The sequence below is a fragment of the Sapajus apella genome, unplaced genomic scaffold, assembly GCF_009761245.1.
Source record: "Sapajus apella isolate SASKATOON/1434 unplaced genomic scaffold, GSC_monkey_1.0 scaffold12, whole genome shotgun sequence".
Taxonomy (NCBI): Eukaryota; Metazoa; Chordata; class Mammalia; order Primates; family Cebidae; genus Sapajus; species Sapajus apella.
In genome coordinates, this window is record NW_022436952.1 from 54,656 (window position 1) to 78,752 (window position 24,097).

Below are 24,097 nucleotides of genomic sequence, written 5' to 3' on the forward strand. Positions count from 1 at the left end.
CTCCTCTAAACATTTGAATTTGTGAGTCAGGCCTATGTTTTTCCCTTCTTCCCACACAAGTTCCCATGGGTTCTGACTGATGATGGGAAACTGGCACATTGAAAAGCTGCCTCCTTGCTAATAGTGTTGGGACCAACTTCCTTGCAATTTCAATCTCTAGTAGTCTGATCCAGATTATCAAAATCTGGTACTGTAAAGCATCTTCAGAAATCCTTTAGGCCAATGCAGTGGCTTATACCTGTAATCCCAGCACTTTAGGATACTGAGGCAGGCAGACCGCTTGAGCCCAGGAGTTCGAGACCAGCCTGGGCAACATGGCAAAACTCGGTTTCTACAGAAAATCCCCCCCAAAATTAGCTGGATGTGGTGGCAGTTGCTGTGGTCCCAGGTACTGGAGGGGCTGAGGTAGGAGGATCACTTGAGCCCAGGAGGTGGACATTGCAGTGAGCCAAGATCGTGCCACTGCACTCAAGCCTGGGCAATATATTGAGCAAGGCCCTGTCTCAAAAAAAAGAAAAAAAAACTTTAACTGTAGAAAGAATCAGTATCTCAGTCAGAGGAAGATACTTTGAGCCTTCCTCTTTTTTCTGCTAAAATACCCTTTATATGAAAACTTCTATACTTTTTACATTTTCTAAAAGAACTGAACTTTTTTTTTTTTTTTTTTTTTTGAGACGGAGTTTCGCTCGTTACCCAGGCTGGAGTGCAATGGCGCGATCTCGGCTCACCGCAACCTCCGCCTCCTGTGTTCAGGCAATTCTCCTGCCTCAGCCTCCTGAGTAGCTGGGATTACAGGCACGCACCACCATGCCCAGCTAATTTTTTTTTGTATTTTTAGTAGAGACGGGGTTTCATCATGTTGACCAGGATGGTCTCGATCTCTTGACCTCGTGATCCACCCGCCTCGGCCTCCCAAAGTGCTGGGATTACAGGCTTGAGCCACCGCGCCCGGCAGGACTGAACTTTTATTTAATTCCAAGGTGTGTTTCAGTTGTGAACAAAAGCAGGAGTTCCCTGGAGCTTTAAGTAGCTAAACTAAAACAGTGAAGCCTCTAGCAGCCACCAGTGACTATTTTGATTTGTACAGAATAGACTGTTAATACATGATTTAGTTAACGTTACCTAAATTGTTTGCAACTCCTTTTTGACAGGATTACTTACTCTTAGTTGACTGTTTCATTACCCGATAACATATATTACCAAGGAACAGAAATTTTAGATTATTTCTTATTATTCAAAAATGAAACAGATTCTAAATTGAAGTAGTCCCTGAGAATTTCCTTGGTGATGAAAGGAATGATCATTTTTAGACTTCACAGGGACTTAATTGAAGTTTGGTGTGGCCACTTTCCACTTGAATTTTTCACTGTTATACTGATAAAATTTTTTTGCCTGTCAAGATATTTTACAGCATGTGATCCTCCCTCTGTAAACTTCATATATACGGCATCAGGACAGTAAGAACATCAAATCAGTTAGACCTCTCCCAAGCCAATACATATTTGAAGAAATACATACTGGGTTCCTTTTTCAGTGCAGTGTTGTTAGTGGGAAAAAAACATAGAAGTATATAAAAAAGGAAAGTGCCTAGGACTAACATAAAAAGAATGACACTTCTAAGAAGTGAAATCATCCAGATCAGATACTCATGAGGATACTCCCTAGGTACTCAATATTTTGGGTGTTTACAGAATGTTTTATCCTTAGAAAATCAAAAAGTAGGCTGGGTGCAGTGACTCACACCTGTAATCCCAGCACTTCAGGAGGCCAAGGCAGGTGAATCACGAGGTCAGGAGTTCAAGACCTGCCTGACCAACATGGAGAAAGCCCATCTCTACTAAAAATACAAAATTAGCCGTGTGTGGTGGCACATGCCTGTAATCCCAGCTACTCAGGAGGCTGAGGCAAGAGAATAGCTTGAACCTGGGAGGCAGAGGTTGCAGTGAGCCAAGATTACGCCACTGCACTGCATCCTGAGCAGCAAGAGTGAAACTTCTTCTCAAAAAAAAAAAAAAAAAAAAAAGAGAGAGAAAAAAAATTAAAAAGTGATTATTGGCAAAGATGTGAAATCCATTTGGGAAATTAGAAAGTATCATGAATGTCAAGGCTTTATAAATGTCGATTTAGCACAGCTCTCTTAAGAGATTATGCTTAGCCGGGTGCGGTGGCTCAAGCCTGTAATCCCAGCACTTTGGGAGGCCGAGGTGGGTGGATCACGAGGTCAAGAGATCGAGACCATCCTGGTCAATACAGTGAAACCCCATCTCTACTAAAAATACAAAAAAATTAGCTGGGCATGGTGGCACGTGCCTGTAATCCCAGCTACTCAGGAGGCTGAGGCAGGAGAATTGCCTGAACCCAGGAGGCAGAGGTTGCAGTGAGCCAAGATTACGCCACTGCACTGCATCCTGAGCAGCAAGAGTGAAACTTCTTCTCAAAAAAAAAAAAAAAAAAAAAAAAAAGAGATTATGCTTTAAGAAACAACACAGGTTTGAAGAAAGCAATGCTTCTCAGCACTTGAACATGTAGTTTTATTTTATTTTAATAACTTATAGCAGCAGGGTGAAAATGTTGGGTTCAGCGGTTCTTTATTCCATTTTCTTGGGGTCTGTTTTGCTTAATAAGAAAATTGACATCATTTGGCTAATCTTCCAAAAATTTAGCATGTTTCTTAAGTCTTATGTACTCACCCCCTCTGTTTATGTTGGGAGTAAACGTTTTAGACCTAGCAATCATAACATAGGTAACCTTGAAATAAATCTGTTGAAGGCCAGGCATTGTGGCTCATGCCTGTAATCCCAGCACTTCAGGATGCCGAGGCCGGTGGATCACCTGAGGTCAGGAGTTCAAGACCAGCCTGGCCAACATAGTGAAACCTCTTCTCTACTAAAAATACAAAAAAATTAGCCGGGTGTAGTGGCACACACCTGTAATCCCAGCCACTCAGGAGGCTGGGGCAGGAGAATTGCTTGAACCTGGGAGGCGGAGGTTGCAACCAGCAGAGATCATGCCACTGCTCCAGCCTGGGTGACAAAGTGAGACTCCATCTTAAAAAAAAAAAAAAAAAAATCTTGAAAAAAAATCCCCTCTGCTTAGGGGAGCTGTCTGCTTTTGTGAGGAGGGGTGACTTCAAACAGACCCTTCAGGACCTAATGTTGCCAGGTAAACCAGGCATTCTCTTGTTATGTATTTCCAACTGTTCTTCATCTTGGTATACAATCCCAGTTGACTAAAAATGATTCTGCCTTACTTTTGTTCTTCAGTTTCAACCTTTCTGCCTCTTACACTTAATTCATCACAGTGATACACTATGGTAGAGATTCTGGGATTAGACTCTTTGTTCTATTGTAGTCTGAAAGATTAAAACGGCCTAAGTAATAATAAGTTATTTAGTGACAGCACTGTTAAAGAGAGCTCTGAACTGGGTTGTTGCTGTTCCATTTTCTTTTGAACAAACAGCTCTAATGACTTATGCACCTTCAAATTTTACTTATGGGGCAAATCTTTGTCCCCAGATATGTTCTGGGGTGCTATGTAAATGCAGATTGAGCATCCTAAATTCAAAAAATTAAGATCCAAAATGCTCCAAAATTCAAAAGTTTGTGAGTGCCAACATGACACTCAAAGGAAATGCTTATTGGAGCATTTTGGGTTTTCAGATGTGGGATTCTCAAGCAGTAAATATACAATGCAAATATTTTAAAATCTAAAAAAGCCCAAGATCTAAAATACTTCTGGTTCTAAGTATTTAATATAAGGGATACTTAACCTGTATACATAAAACTCATTATCTACAAAACCACAATATTATATATACCATTTCATACCCACTAGGATGGCTAAAACAAAAATGATACACTAGCAAAGTATTGGAGAAGATATCAAGAAATTGGAGCCCTTCTACATTACTAATGAGGTAGTGAAATGATACAGCACTTCTGGAAAAGTTTTTGACACTTCCTCAAAACATTAAATACAAAGCTACCATATTACTAATATATACCCAAGGGAAATATATGTCCACACAAAAACTTGCATTAAAATGTTTATAATAGCCAAAAAGGGAAATAACCCCAATGTCCATCAACTGGTAAATGGATAAAATGTGATACATCTGTACAATGGAATATTATTAAGCAATAAAAAGGAAAGACTTAATATATACAACATGCATGAATCTTGAAATTTGTATGCTAAGTTAAAGAAGCTGATTATGAAAGACCCCATATTATACAATTTCATTTATATAAAAAGTCTAGAATAAACAAATACATAGAAACAAAAAGCAGATTTGTAGTTTCCTGGGGCTTGGCAGAGGGGAAATGGGGAGTAACTGCTTATGAATATGAAGTTTCTTTTGGGAGAAATGAAAATGTTCTAAAATTAGATAGTGGTGTTACTTGCACAATTCTAAGAATATACTAAAACCCACTAAATTTGACACTTCAGATGTGTGAATTTGGGCCAGAAGCAGTGGCTGATACTGGTAATCTCAACACTTTGGGAGGCCAAGGCAGGAGGATCCCTTGATCCAAGGAGTTTGAGACTATCTTGGGCAACATACGGAGATCCTGTCTCTATAAAAAATAAAAATAAATTAGCCGAGCATGATGGAGTGCATCTGTGGTCCCAACAACTTGAGAAGCTGAGATGGTGTGGCTCAAGCCTGTAATCCTAGCACTTTGGGAGGCCAAGGTGGATGGATCACCTGAGGTCAGGAGTTTGAGACCAGCCTGGCCAACATGGTGAAACCCCATCTAAAAAAAATTTAATTTAATTTAAAAAAAATAAAATTAAAAAAAAAAAAAAGAGAGAGAGAGAGAGAAACTGAGATGGGAAGGATCACTTGAGCCTGGGAGGTTGAGGCTGCAAGTAAGCTATGATTGTGCCACTGCTCTCCAGTGCAGTGACAAAGCAAAACCCTGTCTCCAAAAAAGGTGGGGGGTAAATTTTAGAGTATATGAATTCTATCTCAAAAGTTGTTTTTAAAACCTCATTAACCAGTTTAAATTTTCATGGTGGTGGTGGTGGTGAAAATATATACTCCATATACATATGTACATGTGTGTATGTATATGTTGATTATATGTAAATGCCTTAAAGCAGGCACATTTGGTGCTGTTAAAGAATATACCATAGGATTTCAACATGAATTTGGAAGAACAAAAAGTAATTTAAACAAAAAAAAAGAATATACCATACATCAGGCGCAGTGGCTCACACCTCTAATCCCAGCACTTTGGGAGGCCAAGGCAGGCAGATCACAAGGTCAAGAGATCGAGACCATTCTGGCCAACATGTGAAACCCCATATCTACTAAAAATACAAAAATTAGCCTAGCCAGGCATGGTGGCACATGCCTGTAATCCCAGCTACCTGGGAGGCTGAGGCAGGAGAACTACTGGAACCTAGGAGGCAGAGACTGCAGTGAGCTGAGATCACCACTGCACTCCAGCCTGGGTGGACAGAGCAAGATTTCATCTCAAAAAAAATTAGCCCGATGTGGTGGCACAGGCCTGTGGTCCCAGTTACTCGAGAGGCTGAGGCAGTAGAATCGCTTCAGCCTGGGAGGCAGAGGTTACAGTAAGCCAATATCACACCACTGCACGCCAGCCTGGGCAACAGAGTGAGACTCTGTCTCAAGAAAAGAAAAAATTGGGGCCAGCTACAGTGGCTCATGCCTGTAATCCCAACACAAAAAATTAGTGGGCGAGGTGGTGGGCACCTATAATCCCAGCTGTTTGGGAGGCGAGGCAGGAGAATCGCTTTAAAGTGGGAGGTGGTGGTTGCAGGGAGCCGAAATCACTGCACTCCAGCCTAGGTGACAGAGGGATACTGTATCTCAGTAAAAATAAAAATATTTTTTTCTCTCTTTTTTTACTGTCTGTAATTGGCATTAGTATCTAGTTTTCTCTGTTACTGAATAAAATTAATTTTCATCACTCATAGGCATATGCTAAAAGAAATAATTTGCATCTAATGTTCAGTAACTTGGCTTTTCCTAACCATTCATATATAATCTTCCTTTCCTGGGTAGTTTATTACTGAGACATTCTATAGTCCCTCCTGTTCTTTTCTCTCACCCACCACCTGGTGATATCTTGGGTGATCTTATCCATAAACATCAAACTCTGAGACATGAATTAGGCTTACCTAGGCAAACAAAAACTACAGCATTATTGCTTCAGTTAGGAAGGGGAGAGGAGACCCACATTAAGGTTTTGTTAATGTTTTGTTTGTATTTTTTTTTATTAAAAAAAAAAAAAAACAGTGGAGATTTCCACAGAGGCTGTGGTTTTGGTATACCGGATCGTTGACATAAGAGGAAAAGAAGTGGTTGAGATTTGAAGAAGGCCAGATTATCCTTAGCCAGAAATAGTGGTCAAGATACAACACATTCTTGTGGGTTTGTTTTTTTGTTGTTGTTGTTGTTTTTTGACAGGTTCAGCCCGGCTCAGTGGCTGATACCTGTAATCCCAGCCCTTTGGGAGGCCTAGGCAGGCAGATCACCTGGGGTCAGGAGTTCAAGACCGTCCTGGCCAACATAGTGAAACCCTGTCTCTACTAAAAATATAAATAATTAGCCAGGCATGGTGGCACGCACCTGTAGTCCCAGCTACTTGGGAGGCTGAGGCATGAGAATCGCTTGAACTCAGGAGACAGAGGTTGTAGTGAGCCAAAATTGCGCCATTGTACTTCAGCCTGGGTGACGGGGCGACTGTCTCAAAAAAAAAAAGGACAGGTTCTTGCTCTGTCACCCAGGCTGGAGTTTAGTGGCATAATCATAGCTCACTGTGCCCTTTTACTCCTGGACTTAAGCAGTCCTCCTACCTCAGCCTCCCATATAGCTGGAACTACAAAGCACACACCACTGCGCCCAGATAATTAAAAAAAAATTTTTTTGAGAGACAGTCTTACTATGTTGCCCAGACTGGTCTTGAACTCCTGTCCTCAAGCAGTCCTTCTACCTCAACCTCCCAAAATGTTGGGAGTACAGGTGTGAGCCACAACCCAGTTTGATAAATACTGAGTGAGCATCTTTTGTGCCATAGACAACTATGTTTGCATTGCATAGTTACAAAGGAAGACTAAGCTTCAGTCCCTGTTAGGAGAGCAGAGTTGCTATCCGGTGAGAGAAAGAAACCATGGATAATTTTTTGATCCTAAAGAGACAAAATCAAGTTTCTTCAGAGCTGAGTAAATGTAGAACCGTGGGTCTTTAGTGGCAATAGGAAATACTCTGCCTTAAATTCTGCCTGTTTTCTGATGCCTGAAATTCCTTTCACATGATAAAAACAGGTTTTATTCTTTAAATTTAGATAATCAATTTGAAATACTTGAGAAAGATAGTAGTCAGAATTATTCTTAGTATACTCCATCAAATATAAACTCCTAGTGTCAAATTTTATTTTGATAGAAGAAAGAAGCATAGCACTAAAAGATACAGAAAATATTTTATTAAACCTTTGTATTTTGTGGTTGGGGAACACTTTACAGAAATATGTGTCTTATTAAACTCAGTCAGTGTTGAGCAGGAACACTATTGCTCTTCACTATGTAAAGAAGCCATATTTCTTGACAGCCACTTTACGGATGTTCTACAAAGCCTGATTGCCATAGTTGGCTTGTTTTAATAGACACTGTGAGGCAGAACGTTTCTGCTCTTGAAGTCTACATTTAAAGATAAGTGGGTGGCTGCTGGGGTGAACCTTTTCTGCACATTTATAATCTACATTCAGATTTACCTGATTCTCATTTCTTTGGCTTAATCTTTCAGCGTTTAATGTGGATGGGTACTTCAAGTACTGGATCATTTGTTAAGGTATTGCCTTTCTTCTGGTCTTCTGGAAAGTTTAATGGAAATCCCAGCCACCATGTGATTAAGGATCTGTGGGAAACGTTTCTTCCATTCTGTACTGTGCTACAAATGTATGTGGTTTTGGGAAAATGCTATTGATTTTTCAGAAAAACAGGATCTTCATATCTTTTTATTTTCAGTGGGGTTCAGTCTCCTTTTCTTGAATCAAGATATTTCCCAACTAAAAATATGTTCTGTGGCTTAAGTTTTTGTTACTAGGCATTAGTAGTTCAATAAAATAAGCTAATTTATTAGCAGCTCTTCAGAAAGCATATTGTATAATTTTCAGATATAAGGATATAGTCTCATAGCTTTTGAGTCAGCTTAAATGGATAATTAAATCCATTCACATGAGAATGTCCCAATTTGGAATCTAACTTGAATTTTTGTGTATGATAGAAAATTTGCTCAGACTTTGACAAGATTGATGACGTATCTGCAATTTTTGATCTTTTTCTGAACTGTCTTTACTCTGATAGGCAGGCATGTTGCTGTAGTCTCACCTGAAGAAATTATCTAAAGTTGTGTTCCTCTTTAGAATTTAAGAGAAAAGTACAGATACAATTCACAGAATTTCACATGGGCATTCCGTGGCAAATGAGCCAGACCTTGGTAGCCTTTTGGAATAAAATAGGCAATTTTGGAAAACTTTACTCTGATTAGGGCCTTTTGCCTTTATAAAAATTAACTTTTTAGGTAAGAAGCTGAGAAGTTTCTGGCCAGTATCTTTTGTCATTTAGCCTAATTCTGTTTAAAAATAAGGGATACCCGCAGCGGTAGCTAGGTGGACCGTACTATATAACCTTAATATGTCCCTAATAAAAATATAAGAATACTTTATATCAACCCTTCCTACAAATAAATGGTAGAAAAATTTATTTGGGGGAAAATGAAGGATCTAATGTTTGAACTGAATTATTCACTGGACATTTATCATATGCCCTCTCTAGACTTAGTACTGTTTCATGCACTGCAGGGTTGATTATAAAGATAAGCTGTAGTCCCTGCCCCACACAGAGGAAAGGCAGTATTGAACAGTTGTGACTTATTTAATGCTTTACATTTATTCTGACATTTAATCTTGTAAATCTGTAGGTGGATAGCTCTATTTTTTAATGAGGGAACTGGAACTCAGGTGAAATCACCTAGTAGTAAGTGGATTGGCTAGTAATTAATGGATTTGAACCCAGGCTTCCTGACTCTGAAGCTGTCACATACTGCCTTTTTAAAAGACAAGAGTAACTGATCAGAGAACAAAATACGATAGCTGCTAGGTGAGTGATATGACAAAGCACCACTAAGGACAGTTCAGAAAGAACAGTTCCCTCTTTTGAAGGATCAGTAGAGACTGTGTGAGAATTTAGTTTGACCTTGAGTAGGCAGGAGACACTTGGAGTTAGGCATTCATTCTAGGTAAACGAAAATGTGAACCTTATAACCCACGTCTTGGCTAGGTCTGGTGGCGCATTCCTGTAGTCCTGACTTATAGGGAGGCTGAGACTAGGGGATCACTTGAGCCCAGGAGTTCTGGGCTACAGTGCGCTATGCTGACTGGGTGTCTGCACTAAGTGGACATCAAACTCCCAGGAGCAGGGGACCAACCCAAGATTCCTAAGGAGAGATGAACTGGTGCAGGTCAGAAACAGAGCAGGTCAAAACTCCCATGCCAATCAGTAGTGGAATCACACATGTGAATAGCCCCAGCACTTCAGCCTGGGCAACAAAGTGAGACTTTTTCTCTTAAAAGTCACCAGAATGGGCTGGGCGCGGTGGCTCAAGCCTATAATCCCAGCACTTTGGGAGGCCGAGGCGGGTGGATCACGAGGTCAAGAGATCGAGACTATCCTGGTCAACATGGTGAAACCCCGTCTCTACTGAAAATACAAAACATTAGCTGGGCATGGTGGTGCGTGCCTGTAATCCCAGCTACTCAGGAGGCTGAGGCAGGAGAATTGCCTGAACCCAGGAGGCGGAGGTTGCGGTGAGCCGAGATCGCGCCATTGCACTCCAGCCTGGGTAACATGAGTGAAACTCCGTCTCAAAAAAAAAAAAAAAAAAGTCACCAGAATGTCCTCATCTGAGAGAAACCTCAAGTATACATATTGAGTTTGAGAGGGTTTGCTGAGTCCTGCCTCTTAAGGTTGGGGTTAGAATTCTGGGGTTCTCAATTCTGCTTTTGGGACTGCAGACTTAACTGTAAAGTTTGTAGTGTGAAAATGTGATGTTGGGAGCCTTTCTAAGCCATATGGGGGTATTAATTAGGATAGATATGCCCAGAGGGAGCCTGCAATTTAGATTCTTTTATTACATCATCCCATTTTCTTCCCTCTCTACCTCCAACCATATTCTTGTGGTGGGAATTTGAGATAGGATGTCTTCAGCATGATGTGGACATGGTTCTATTCCTTCAACTTGAAGGCTGTACAGAGTGGCTGCTGAATGGAAAGCTTAGTCTCAGCTCAGCCTGGAGACTCCATACTTTGACAAAATGATTGTTCTTTTGGACAATGTCATGTAGTTTGAAAAATGCTTCCTAAAAGTAATGAAATATTTGTAAGAAGGGGAGAAATGGCATAGGGAGATTTTCCAGTCTTAGCAGGTAGCTAGAGAGAGATGGCAGGCCGGGCACAGTGGCTCATGCCTGTAATCCCAGCACTTTGGGAAGCCACGGTGGGTGGATCACTTGAGGTCAGGAATTCAAGACTACCCTGGCCAACAAGATGAAACCCTATCTCTACTAAAAATACAGAAAATCAGCCAGACATGGTGACGGGGACCTGTAGTCTCAGCTACTCAGGAGGCTGAGACAGAAGAATCGCTTGGACCCAGGAGGCGGAGGTTGCATTGAGCTGAGAGGAGAGAGGGAGAAATGGCAAATATGAGAAGAAGATACATTCTATCTAAATCTTGGCTAGAGAGCCTGTTACATGTTTGGGGAAGAAAAAACTAGGTTTGTGGCCAAAGGTAATCATATAATAGGCCTGATAAGCCTTCTATTTCTGCCCCATTCACCTCAGGAAGAGGAAATTGGAATTCATATTTATTTAAAATAGTTGATCCTTTATCTTGAAGTGGTATTATAAAAATCTTAATTGTGGGCTAGGCATGGTGGCTCATGCCTTTAATCCCAGCACCTTGGGAGGCCAAGGCGGGTAGAGCACTTGAGGCCAGGAGTTTGAGACCACCCTGGCCACCATAATGAAACTCCATCTCTACTAAAAATATAAAAAATGAGCCAGGCATGGGGGTGCACGCCCGTAATCCCAGCTACTTGGGAGGCTGAGGCATGAGAATTGCTTGAAGCTGGAAGGTGGAGGCTGCAGTGAGCCAGGATCATGCCACTGCACTCCGGCCTGGGCGACAGAGAGAGACTGTGTCTCAAAAAAAAAAAAAAAATCTTAATGATGGGCACTAATAGTTTTGTCAGCTGTTCATTGCTTCAACTTCCCCAAAATAAGGGCTAATAGAAACAAGACTGCTTTTTATGCCACAATGGTCTTTTCCAAAGTTCTGGAACCATTTTTCTGGAAGAAGTACAGGTAGTTTCATTTTTCTAGGTGGGCTTACTATGTCAGTCTGTGTGTATGTACACATATATATGTTGTACAGGTGCTTCCCTTCTCCCCAGCCCTTTTAGAGTTGATGGCTTTGTCCCTGATTGTTCAGTATAATAGTTTACAGATTCACTAAGAGAGCTTTTGTAGTAATGCTTGCTTTATTTTTTTTTTTCTCTTCCACTCTTGTTTTATTTTTTACTTTTTTTTCTTTGTGATGTGACATTTTCAGCTGATGTATTGAAAGCAAATCCTTCTAATTTGGGAGCCCAGATCACAAGAGTGAGTTTTTCTACTAGTGTCTTTAGCTGTATATCTTTTATTGTGTGTGTCTTTCTACCCTTCCCCTCTTCCAATTTAAAAAGATTCAAAACACATTTCATAAATATTAGGTAAGAAAATTCCTCTGTCTGTTAAACATCATGCCTTTCCACAAAGCAATGTCCACTTTATACTGGGTCAAATTCCTTTTCCCAATGCTGTTGTAAAAGCATAGGCTAATGTATATGTTTTGTTTTGTTTGTTTCTTGTGTTATCTAATGTCTTGAAAATAATTTTAGTTGTGTCTTCATTGCAGATAGATATGTCTGGGTTCTGTCACCAGTGTGTCATAACACTGTTCTTTTTTGGTTGTAGTTTGTTTTGTTTTAAAGAAAATTATACAGTAGCTTCTGAAAATAAAAGACCCATTCTGTTATCTGGATTTTAAGTAATAAAATCTTTGACTTACCTCTGCTCTCCCTCCTCATCCCCTGGATATTCCTCTCAGGGCCATGAAGGATCACATACTACTTTCAGCAGGCTGACCAAATAAAGTGGTCAGACTGGTGAGCTCTAAACATGCTAGCACTGGAAGACCTCTCGGGTTTATTCAGTAGTTACAGGAAACCTCTATTCATGCTGAAAAAAAAATAACAACACCTTTTTATGGTGAAATAAAAGTATACTTTCTATTTGTTCTAATTTTAATAACCCCCCCATGTAAGCTGTACATTGCTTTTCAAGATCTTACACCTGGGTAATTTTCTGTACTAGCCTAACCCCTTTCTGTTCTCTTTGGCTTGTGGTATTGCAATTTATCTCATGTTCTGTTTGTCTAGTTTTGCATCCTGGAGGAGCAGGTGATTAAATAGTCCCTTTTCTTTCCTCCCAGTGTTCTAAAATTTGCTTGTTGCATTTGAGATCATTTTATTTTGCCTAATAAAGCAAATGCTACGTTGTCCTTATTAGAAATGCAGATACTGCAAGTGCTATACCCAAAGTAATCAGCCATTGTGTTTTCAATTGCCATAAGAGAATATGATAATGTATTCTACACTAATACTGTAACTATTGGTTGAGGGTCATGTCCTAAGGCTTTGCTTTCAGATTCCTAAGTTACTCTAAATCATCCACCCTCTGTATCTTTCTTTCTTTTAACCCAGAGATTAAAAGATCTCAAGCAGAGAGAGTTTGCTCGAAATGTCTCTTCAAGATCCCGCAAGGATGAGAAAAAACAGGAAAAAGCCCTTCGGCGGCTCCATGAGCTGGCAGAGCAAAGAAAACAAGCTGAATGGTGAGTATATTTTTTCTCAGAGGGTTGTACAGATAATTATAATCCTTAAAATTGTATAGATTTAAGCTTATAATTTAAGAATTAAATTAAGATTTAAGAACTGGCCGGGCGCGGTGGCTCAAGCCTGTAATCCCAGCACTGTGGGAGGCCGAGGCGGGTGGATCACGAGGTCAAGAGATCGAGACCATCCTGGTCAACATGGTGAAACCCCGTCTCTACTAAAAATACAAAAAATTAGCTGGGCATGGTGGCGCGTGCCTGTAATCCCAGCTACTCAGGGGGCTGGGGCAGGAGAATTGCCTGAACCCAGGAGGCGGAGGTTGCGGTGAGCCGAGATCGCGCCATTGCACTCCAGCCTGGGTAACAAGAGCGAAACTCCGTCTCAAAAAAAAAAAAAAAGATTTAAAAACTATAAATCTTAATTTTTTTTTTACAAATAATGATTGTACATATACACGGGTTACCTAGTAATGTTTCAGTACATATAATGCAAAGTGATCAGATCAGGGTAATTACCATATCCATCGCCTCAAACAGTTATCATTTCTTCGTGCATGAACATTTAGTATCCTCTTTCTAGCTACTTGAAACCAGATAGTATTGTTTGTTTGGGTTTGTTGTTGTTTTTGTTTTTTTGAGACAGTCTCACTGTGTCTCCCAGGCTGGAGTGAAATGGCACGATCTCAGCTCACTGCAACCTCTGCCTCCCGAGTTCAAGCAATTCTCCTTTCTCAACCTCCCAAGTAGCTGGGATTACAGGTGCACGCCACCACATCTGGCTAATTTTTGTATTTTTAGTAGAGACAGGGTTTCACCATGTTGGTCAGGCTGGTCTCGAATTCCTGACTTTTTGATCCACACTCCTCAGCCTCCCAAAGTACGGGGATTACAGGCGTGAGCCACCACCCCCCGGCCAAAACTACATAGTATTGTTAACTCTAGTCATCCTACAGTGGTATAGAACACTGGAACTTACTCTTCCTAGTTAGCTGTAATTTTGTAATAAATCTCTCCCTCTCCTACCCTTCCCAGCTTCTAGTATCCTTTGTTATACTTTTTACTTCTATGAGATCAACTTTTTTTTTAGTTTCCACATATGAGTGAGAACCTACAGTGTTTAATTTTCTGTTTCTGGGTTATTTTACTTAATGTTCTCCAGTTCCTTAAAATGTTTAATTGATCCTTCTTTCAAATAAAAAGCATATCTATAAACTTGCAGTATAATATACTGATTAAGTATGTATATTTTTGAGGCCATTTTCTTCTTACTGTTTGACTTAATAAAGTTATATCTAAACTCTCTATGCCTCAGTTTCCATGTCTGTAAGATAGAAATAAAAACAACTTACAGTTGTGAGGAGTGATTGAGTTATTAACTTGGAAATGCTTGAAGGAATGCCTAGCACATCAGAGATACTCAATAAATAAATGATGACACTGTTACAATTATTCCCATTTTTTAACATTTATATTAAAAAGCACATGCTCGGCGTAGTGACTCACACCTATAATCCCAGCACTTTGGGGGACCAAAGCAAGAGGATCACTTGAATCCAGGAGCTCAAGACCAGCCAGGCCAACATAGGAAAGACCCTGTTTCTAAAAACAAAATCTTAAAAATTAGTTGGGCATGGTGGCACATGCCTGTAGTCCCAGCTACTGGGGAGGCTAAGGTGGAAGAATCACTTGAGCCTGGGAAATCAAGCCTGCAGTGAGCTGTGATTGCACCATTGCAGTCCAGCCTGATAGAGCAAGACCCTGTCTCAAAAAACAGAATCCCCTTTTTATTCAGTTTAAGGGGAGGGTTGTTTTCTGTTTGTTTGCTATGGAGTAGGTTTCATAAGTGTAAGTATCTCTTGCTCTCCAAATCTGTTCAGTTCCCATTTTCTAGTAGTAACAGTTTAGATAGCAAGAGATTACACATTGTCTGAATATACTTAGCCCTGAGTTGAGGACAGCTAGTAGCTGGGGTTCAGATAACAAGGACATCATACAAATAGGTATCTAATGCTATTTAGTTCTTTATTTGGAATTTAAGGGTATAGTGTGCATTGTGTAGTGTACACACTATAAAAATTGCAATAAAGGCCGGGTGCAGTGTCTCACACCTGTAATCCCAGTACTTTGGGAAGCTGAGGCGGGCGGAACACGAGGTCAGGAGAGCGAGACCATCCTGGCCAACATGGTGAAACCCCTTAGACTAAAATATAAAAAATTAGCTGGGCATGGTGGTGCGTGCTTGTAGTCCCAGCTCTCAGGAGGCTGAGGCAGAGGAATTGCTTGAACCTGGGGGGCAGAGTTTGCAGTGAGCCAAGATCGTGCCACTGCACTTCAGCCTGGTGACAAAGCAAGACTGTTTAAAAAAAAAAAAATGTAGGCCAGATGGACGGTGGCTCACACCTCTAATCCCAGCACTCTGGGAGGCAGAGGCAGAGGCAGGAGGATCCCTTGAGGCCAGGTATTCAAGACCAATCTGGTCAACATAGCAAGACTCTGTCTCTACAAAAAATTTTTTTTAATTAGCCAGCATGGTCCAGCCATGATGGCTCACACCTGTAATCCCAGCACTTTGGAAGGGCAAGGTGGGCAGATCACTTGAAGCCAGGAGTTCGAGACCAGCCTGACCAATATGACGAAACCCTGTTTCTACTTAAAACACAAAAATTAGCCAGGCATGGTGGCACGGGCTCCTATAATCCCAGCTACTTGGGAGGCTGAGGCAGGATAATCGCTTGAACTCTGGAGGCAAAGGTAGGAGTGAGCTGAGATCTCGCCACTGCACTCCAGCCTGGACAACAGAGTGATACTATCTCTAAATAAATAAAATTAGCCAGTATGGTGATGTCCACTTGTAGTCCTAGCTTCTCAAGAGGCTGAGGTGGGATGATGGAGCCAAGAGTTTGAGATTACAGTGAGCTATGATCATGCCACTTCACTCCAGCCTGGGCAACACAGTTAAACTCTATCTCAAAAAAATAAAACTTTCAGGCAAGAGCAGCAGTTTAAAACTATCGAGGCTCCTTGATGTTCCTTTTTTCAAAGATGAAAGTGCTCAGTGACATTGTGACCACAGTACTGAATGCCCAGAAACTGCCACAAAACCAAAGCAAATGCTTGTTATGGTACCCAGGAGATAGGCATGGACTTTTTAGTTTCTATGACAGACATACCACAGACATGCCATAAGTAGCACAGTGGACATTTCTACGTTTAACTCAGAAATATGCATATTTTTAAAAACTGAAATTTGAAAGTATAGAGAAATTTTTATTGATTTTGTTATTTTTAGAGGTGGGGTCTCACTGTGTTGCCCAGACTGGTCTTGACCTCCTGGCCTCAGGCAATCCTCCCACCTCAGCCTCTTAAATCAGAGATTACAAATGTGAGCCACCCTTGCCCAGCAAGATTTTTTCCTTAATTGAATAAAATAAAACCTTTGTGAATACATGTACAGCCATACATTAGATAACATACTGATGGACAGGATGATAGAATAAGAAATGAGATCAGAAACATAGTAATGATGGGCTATTTGAGCCGTGATGTCTTTTTATACTTTTTTTTTTTTTTTTTTTTTTGAGACAGAGTCTTGTTTTGTCGCCCAGCCTGGAGTGCAGTGGCACGTTTTTGGCTCACTGCAACTTCCATCTCCTAGGTTCAAGCAATTCTCCTACCTCAGCCTCCCGAGTGGCTGGGATTACAGGTGTGTGCCACCACGCCCAGCCAATTCTGTATTTTTAGTAAAGACAGAGTTTCACCATTTTGACCAGACTGGTTACAAACTCCTGATCTCAAGTGATCTACCCACCTCAGCCTCCCAAAGTGCTGGGATTACAAATGTGAGCCAGTGCTCCTGGCCTAATTTTTGTATTTTTAGTAGAAATAGGATTTCACTATGTTGGCCACACTGGTCTCAAACTCCTGACCTCAAGCAATCTGCCCACCTTGGCCTCCCAAAGTGCTGGGATTACAGGCGTGAGCCACCAAACACAGCTTTTTGTACATTCGACAGCTTAAGATGAAACAGCAATAACTGGCTCACCCTCGGAATTTAGTTTGGTAGGTTAACAGAATGAGTCTTTGCCTAACCTTCTCTGAGAAAATCACATTTGTTAGTATAGGGCTCGGGAATATAACCACCACTCACTGTCTTTGAGATCTACCTATAATGAGTGATAGGATATAAGAGATGAGTATTTTATAAGGTTTATGAAATGTATTCCTAAACCTGTTTTTTGTTTGTTTGTTATTTTTATAAATCATCGTGTAGTGCACCTGGAAGTGGTCCCATGTTCAGACCAACCACAGTGGCTGTAGATGAAGAAGGTGGAGAAGATGATAAGGATGAATCAGCTACAAATAGTGGCACAGGTGCCACTGCCTCTTGTGGCCTGGGATCTGAATTTTCCACAGATAAAGGAGGCCCTTTCACTGCAGTACAAATCACTAGTACCACTGGACTGGCACAGCCTCCTGGGTCAGCCTCCCAAGGCATCAGCTTTGGCATTAAGAATAATCTGGGGACCCCATTGCAAAAATTGGGAGTGTCATTTTCTTTTGCCAAGAAGGCTCCTGTCAAACTTGAATCAATAGCATCAGTTTTCAAGGACCACGCGGAGGAAGGGACCCCTGAAGATGGAACAAAACCTGATGAGAAGGGTTCTGACCAAGGACTGCAGAAGGTAGGAGACTCTGATGGTAGCAGTAATCTTGATGGTAAAAAAGAGGATGAAGACCCTCAGGATGGAGGGTCTCTTGCCTCAACGTTATCCAAATTAAAAAGGATGAAGCGAGAAGAAGGAGCTGGGGCTACAGAGCCCGAGTATTACCACTACATCCCCCCAGCACACTGCAAAGTAAAACCTAATTTTCCCTTTCTACTTTTTATGAGAGCCAGTGAACAAATGGAAGGTGATAATAGTACACACCCAAAGAATGTCCCAGAGAGTAAAAAAGGCAGTTCTCCCAAGCCTAAAAGCTGCATCAAGGTGGCAGCAAGCCAAGGAGCAGAAAAGACTATTAGTGAAGTCTCTGAGCAGCCAAAGGAAACCACCATGACCGAGCCCTCAGAACCAGGAAGCAAAGCTGAGGCAAAGAAAGCCTTAGGAGGGGATGTAAGTGATCAGAGTTCAGAGAGTCATAGTCAGAAGGTTTCAGAGACCCAAATGTGTGAGTCCAACTCTTCCAAAGAAACCTCTCTGGCCACCCCAGCAGGGAAAGAAAGCCAAGAAGGACCCAAACATCCTACTGGTCCCTTTTTCCCAGTTTTGAGCAAAGATGAAAGCACTGCCCTCCAATGGCCGTCAGAACTATTAATTTTCACCAAGGCAGAACCATCCATTTCATACAGTTGTAACCCTTTATATTTTGACTTTAAACTTTCAAGGAACAAAGATGCCAGAACTAAAGGGACAGAAAAGCCAAAGGATATAGGAAGTTCCTCAAAGGATCATCTCCAAGGCCTAGATGCTGGTGAGCCAAATAAAAACAAGGAAGGGGGTGGAGAGAAAATAGTACGTTCCTCAGGAGGCAGAATGGATGCACCTGCTTCAGGGTCTGCCTGTAGCAGCCTGAACAAGCAGGAGCCTGTGGGTAGCCATGGGTCTGAGACAGAAGACACAGGGAGAAGCCTTCCCAGCAAGAAAGAACGATCCGGGAAGTCCCACCGGCACAAAAAGAAAAAGAAGCACAAAAAATCCAGCAAACACAAACGTAAACACAAGGCTGACACAGAAGAGAAAAGCTCTAAGGCAGAGTCAGGGGAGAAATCTAAGAAGCGCAAGAAACGAAAACGAAAGAAGAATAAGTCATCAGCCCCAGCTGATTCTGAACGAGGACCCAAACCAGAACCCCCTGGGAGTGGCAGTCCTGCACCACCAAGAAGACGGCGGCGAGCTCAAGATGACTCCCAGCGAAGATCCCTCCCAGCTGAAGAGGGGAGCAGTGGCAAAAAGGATGAAGGTGAGGGCGGTAGCAGCTCCCAAGACCATGGTGGGAGGAAACACAAAGGTGAACTTCCACCTTCATCCTGCCAGCGAAGAGCAGGCACCAAACGGAGCAGCCGGTCTAGCCATCGGAGCCAACCCAGTAGTGGAGATGAGGATAGCGATGATGCTTCATCACACCGGCTACACCAGAAGTCTCCATCCCAGTACAGTGAGGAAGAAGAGGAGGAAGATTCAGGCAGTGAGCATTCCCGCAGCCGCTCGAGGTCTGGCCGGCGCCATTCCTCACATCGTTCCTCCCGGCGTTCTTATTCAAGTAGCTCAGATGCCTCATCAGACCAGAGCTGCTATAGTAGACAGCGCAGTTACTCTGATGACAGCTACAGTGACTATAGTGACCGATCACGAAGGCACTCCAAACGTTCCCATGACTCAGATGACTCAGACTATGCCAGCTCCAAACACCGATCCAAACGGCACAAATATTCATCTTCTGATGATGACTATAGCCTCAGTTGCAGCCAGTCCCGAAGCCGGTCTCGGAGTCATACCAGAGAGCGCTCAAGATCCCGGGGCCGCAGCCGCAGCAGCAGTTGTAGTCGTAGTCGGAGCAAGCGGAGAAGCCGTAGCACTACAGCCCACAGCTGGCAACGGAGCCGGAGCTATAGCCGGGACCGCAGCCGCAGCACCAGGAGCCCTTCCCAGAGATCAGGCTCCAGGAAGGGATCGTGGGGTCATGAGAGCCCTGAGGAAAGGCATTCTGGGCGTCGGGACTTCATTCGTTCTAAGATCTACCGCTCCCAGTCCCCCCACTATTTCCGATCAGGCCGGGGAGAAGGTCCCGGGAAGAAAGATGATGGCAGAGGAGATGACAGTAAAGGGACAGGTCCACCTACCCAGAACAGCAACATTGGCACAGGAAGAGGGTCAGAAAGTGACTGCAGTCCTGAAGACAAGAACTCTGTCACTGCCAAACTGCTGCTGGAGAAGATCCAGTCAAGGAAAGTGGAGAGGAAACCTAGTGTGAGTGAGGAGGTGCAGGCCACCCCTAATAAAGCTGGGCCCAAGCTCAAAGACCCCCCACAAGGTTACTTTGGGCCCAAGCTCCCCCCATCTCTTGGCAATAAGCCCGTCCTTCCACTGATAGGGAAGCTCCCAGCTACCCGAAAGCCCAACAAGAAATGTGAAGAGTCTGGCTTGGAAAGGGGGGAAGAGCAAGAACAGTCAGAGACGGAAGAAGGGCCCCCAGGGAGTAGTGATACCCTTTTTGGGCATCAGTTCCCTTCAGAGGAAACAACTGGCCCCTTATCAGAGCCACCCCCAGAAGAACCAAAGTCTGAAGAAGCTACTGCTGATCATCCTGTGGCTCCACTAGGCACCCCGGCACACTCTGACTGCTACCCTGGGGACCCAAACATCTCCCATAGCTACCTCCCCGACCCCAGTGACGGGGACACCCTGGAGTCCCTGGATAACAGCAGTCAACCAGGCCCTGTGGAATCCAGCTTGCTGCCTATAGCACCAGACCTTGAGCATTTCGCCAGTTATGCGCCTCCCAGTGGAGATCCTAGTATTGAGTCAACAGATGGGGCTGAGGATGCTTCACTGGCCCCCCTGGAGAGCCAGCCCATCACCTTCACCCCTGAGGAGATGGAGAAGTACAGCAAGCTCCAACAGGCTGCACAGCAACACATCCAGCAGCAGCTTCTGGCCAAGCAAGTAAAGGCCTTTCCAGCCTCAGCTGCCCTGGCCCCAGCCACACCAGCCCTGCAGCCCATCCACATTCAGCAGCCAGCTACAGCCTCTGCCACCTCCATCACAACTGTTCAGCATGCCATCCTACAACATCATGCTGCAGCAGCTGCTGCCGCCATTGGCATTCACCCCCACCCCCATCCCCAGCCACTTGCCCAGGTGCATCATATTCCCCAGCCCCATCTGACCCCCATTTCCTTGTCCCACCTCACTCACTCAATCATCCCTGGCCACCCTGCCACCTTTCTCGCTAGCCATCCCATCCACATCATTCCTGCCTCAGCCATCCATCCTGGGCCGTTCACCTTTCACCCTGTCCCACATGCTGCCCTCTACCCCACTCTGCTTGCCCCACGGCCTGCTGCAGCAGCTGCCACCGCCCTCCACCTTCACCCACTACTTCACCCCATCTTCTCAGGTCAGGACCTGCAGCATCCTCCCAGCCATGGCACATGAGTTGGGGATGGGATCCTATGTAGGGCCAGGGAAGGAGAACCATAAATGTTCCCTTGGGGGTGTTGAGCCATTAGTACCAGCAAATAGAAGCTGGGATGGGCAGTGTCTGGCAGCCAAAGAATTGAGTTTTGGCTTGCAGGGGTGGGTTTAGATTTGAAGTTTGCTTTGAGTTTACTATCAGGGATTTCTTTTTTCCTGTCCTTCTCTCAATTTGTCCCTCCTTCTGCTGTGTTTCTAAGCTAGGGAACACCAGTAAGTGCTACCCACCCCTCTGCAGCGACATCTCCTAACTGTCAAGTTTAGATAATTCCTTCCTCCCTCTGCTTTTTATCCTCTGCGCTTCCCTTCTATAAAGTTTTAAACATTTTCCTCCTCTCTGGGCAGTGGGTTGTCACCAAAGCACTTGCTGTGGGCCCATCTGGTCTTGCCTTCTCAGTGCCACAAGGAAGGCCAAGCTGTTCTCGTGGTGGAAGTGCCACCACTTTGGAGTAGTATCTTTGACCATCCTTGGTGACCTTATGTTATCCCAGGTGAGGTGGAAAGGGAGTCTGACCTGGAACCTGATGCAGCTCAGGCTGCAATTCGATCCAGCCCCACATAAACGGGGCCACACATTTGGCACTGTTATCCTGATGTCCCTCACCCCAGAGGAGGCATCTCCATATCCCAGAAAAGATCCTATCATGAATAGAAGCTCTGCGGAGTATACAGTTGCCCGTGTGCTTTCCCAGAGAGGAGTTCATGTGTCTGAAGTGAAGGGTATATTTTCTTCTGTTGTGTTGATGTTTCCTTTTTAATTTATAGGATTTTTTAATGTAAAAAATTGCACTGAACTCTATAAACGTAAATGCTGCTTTTTGTAGCTCATATAAAAAAGGTTCCATATTTGTAGTATACTGCAATAATATTTTTTACATCCAGCTCTTTAAGTGATCCTCGTTCTGGTGGCTTTGTGTAAATATGTTTGCCTTAGTTGAATTAAGAAACTTTAAAGGTTATAAAATGAAAACAAAAAATAAAAGTATTTGTTTTCTGCTAGGTGCAAAACTGACTAAGCATGTATATTTTACCAAGCTCCTGTATTTTTTGAAGTTATGAACTATAAAATGTTAAAACATTTTTTGCTGGGACAAAATGTTAAGTAATTTGCAGTAAGTAGTGCCCCCGGTATTGGGATTTTTGAGCTAATGGGCAGCAGTCAGCTCGGGGTTTCCGAGGGATGCTCATCTTTGACAGTCTCCCTTGGGTACTTTTGTTGTTTTACATAGAGAAACCAGTGGACCCCCCAGAAGAGAAGGAGGGGACTCAACAGCTTTATTGACTGAATCTCACAGCAGTGACATGCAGTGATTTTCTGGGGGGATCCTGGGTTTCCCTGGGTACCTTGTTCCAGGCAGTCAGTCTGTTTGCCTTCCTAGTACTTAGCCTCCCCTGACAGTTTTTTTTTTTTTTAATGTGCCTTTTGGGTTGTTAGAAACTGAAGTAGAAGTAGACTGAAGGATGAGTTGGGACAGTCTTCTTCCTTTTATTGGGAGGTAAGCACATTTATAGATACTTCAAATTGTTTTGCTTCATAGTTTCCGTGCCCTCTGCCCAGCTCAGTTTAAGCAGTAAACGTTCCTTGTTTCTTTTCCATGACACTGACCAGCGGAATTACCACCTAAGCCTCCTTCACCCCTCTTCTTGCCTTTCATCCAGGCCCTCAGCCCTAATTAACACACTGACCCAAAGGTGCTTGTATTGCAGGTTCCATCTCCTTTGATGAGGTTAACAATTCCCTCTGTGGCATTTTCCTAACTATTCCTGTAGCTAGAATTGGCTGGGTGGTCACTTGACAAGAAAAACTTTGCTTACCTGGGCCAAGGCTCTGTGTTCCTGCCTTCTCAGATTCTCAAAAGAGAAAGGTTTTGAGTTTATGAGAAGAAAGTGCCAGGCAAACACAACTCTTGACTGCCCTCCCTCCTACCTATTCAGTGCTCCTCGTCTGATTCAGAAGCATCACTTCTTGGATAACTAGCACTGGAAAAACAAAATCATCTGTGAGTGAAGGGACTCATTTTTCTTTGCTTTCAGCCCATGTAAATATTTAAATAATACAGTATTAATATTTTGTGCTGCTTCCCATTAGCTTGTAGATTGAGCCATACTCTGGCTGCCTCTTTGCCTTCCTAGAGGCATTTTCCTTAACTTCCAGAATAGTGATTTTAAAACTTAAAAAAACAAAATAACCTATCCTTACTTACAAGCATAACAGATTGTATTTAACTTTATCACATATGATAGAGATATATATGCTGTAAAATGAGGGAAAGGAACTTTCTAATAAACCAATGATTTGTGGAAACTTAGCAGTGTCTGTCGTAATTGTTGCCCCATCCACTCAGCGTTGGGTAGGGTTGGAAGTGTGGGTCATAAATAACATCTTGTTTGAAGTGACCAAGGAACAGATCCTATGAACCAGTTTGAGTTGTTTGCAGTTGTGCTTCTGAAAGCTCAGGCTACGCAAAGAGAGAGGAAAGATCTTGGTGTGGGAGGAGGTAATAGTAGTTAATTTCTCTCAGTTGTAGGTAGATGTATTGGAATGTACACCTCCTTTCCACTTCGTCTTTCCCACAAGAGTTTTCTTCCATTTCCTTCCATTTTAGATATGTAATCTGTGTGTAGTAGTGTATATAGAGGTGCTTACTAAATGGGTGTGGAATTTCTGGCTTTGAATTTTAGGATTTTGGACTACTTTAAGAGCACTGAGATTACAAGAATCATCTGCCAGGATTTTGTCCTCCAGGTGGAGTTCTGTAAGCCAGTCTTCAATTACTCTCCTCAGCCTTTTAATATCACTACAATGTTTGAGCCCCGCTACCTGGTGAAAAGAAATAATTGTTACTAAGAAGATAAAGCCCCTACTCTTCCATATCAAAAAAATCACAAAAGAGGCAGGGAAAATTTAGCATGGAAATCTACCATAGATTTGTAG

At 42.8% G+C, this 24,097-nt stretch overlaps 1 protein-coding gene and 1 long non-coding RNA gene across 11 annotated transcripts in view; both read left to right on the forward strand.

Annotated features, from left to right (window-relative positions):
• Window positions 1–23,471, forward strand: part of GPATCH8 (G-patch domain containing 8) — a 75,384-nt gene extending 51,913 nt beyond the window's left edge. For 6 of the 10 annotated variants that reach the window (XM_032279390.1, XM_032279391.1, XM_032279389.1 and 3 more), the window contains 3 exons: window positions 11,645–11,694; window positions 12,837–12,967; window positions 17,238–23,471. In XM_032279390.1, the coding sequence (XP_032135281.1) occupies window positions 11,645–11,694; window positions 12,837–12,967; window positions 17,238–21,123 (4,067 nt within the window). In that variant the 3' untranslated portion in view covers window positions 21,124–23,471. The remainder of the gene's footprint in view (window positions 1–11,644; window positions 11,695–12,836; window positions 12,968–17,237) is intronic. The other 4 variants (XM_032279394.1, XM_032279395.1, XM_032279393.1 and 1 more) reach the window with 1 other exon arrangement.
• Window positions 853–10,757, forward strand: LOC116552686. The gene is made up of 3 exons (XR_004269490.1): window positions 853–1,583; window positions 8,563–8,569; window positions 10,745–10,757. It is a non-coding gene; the product is annotated as an uncharacterized LOC116552686 (long non-coding RNA).
• Window positions 23,472–24,097: the final 626 nt, after the last annotated feature.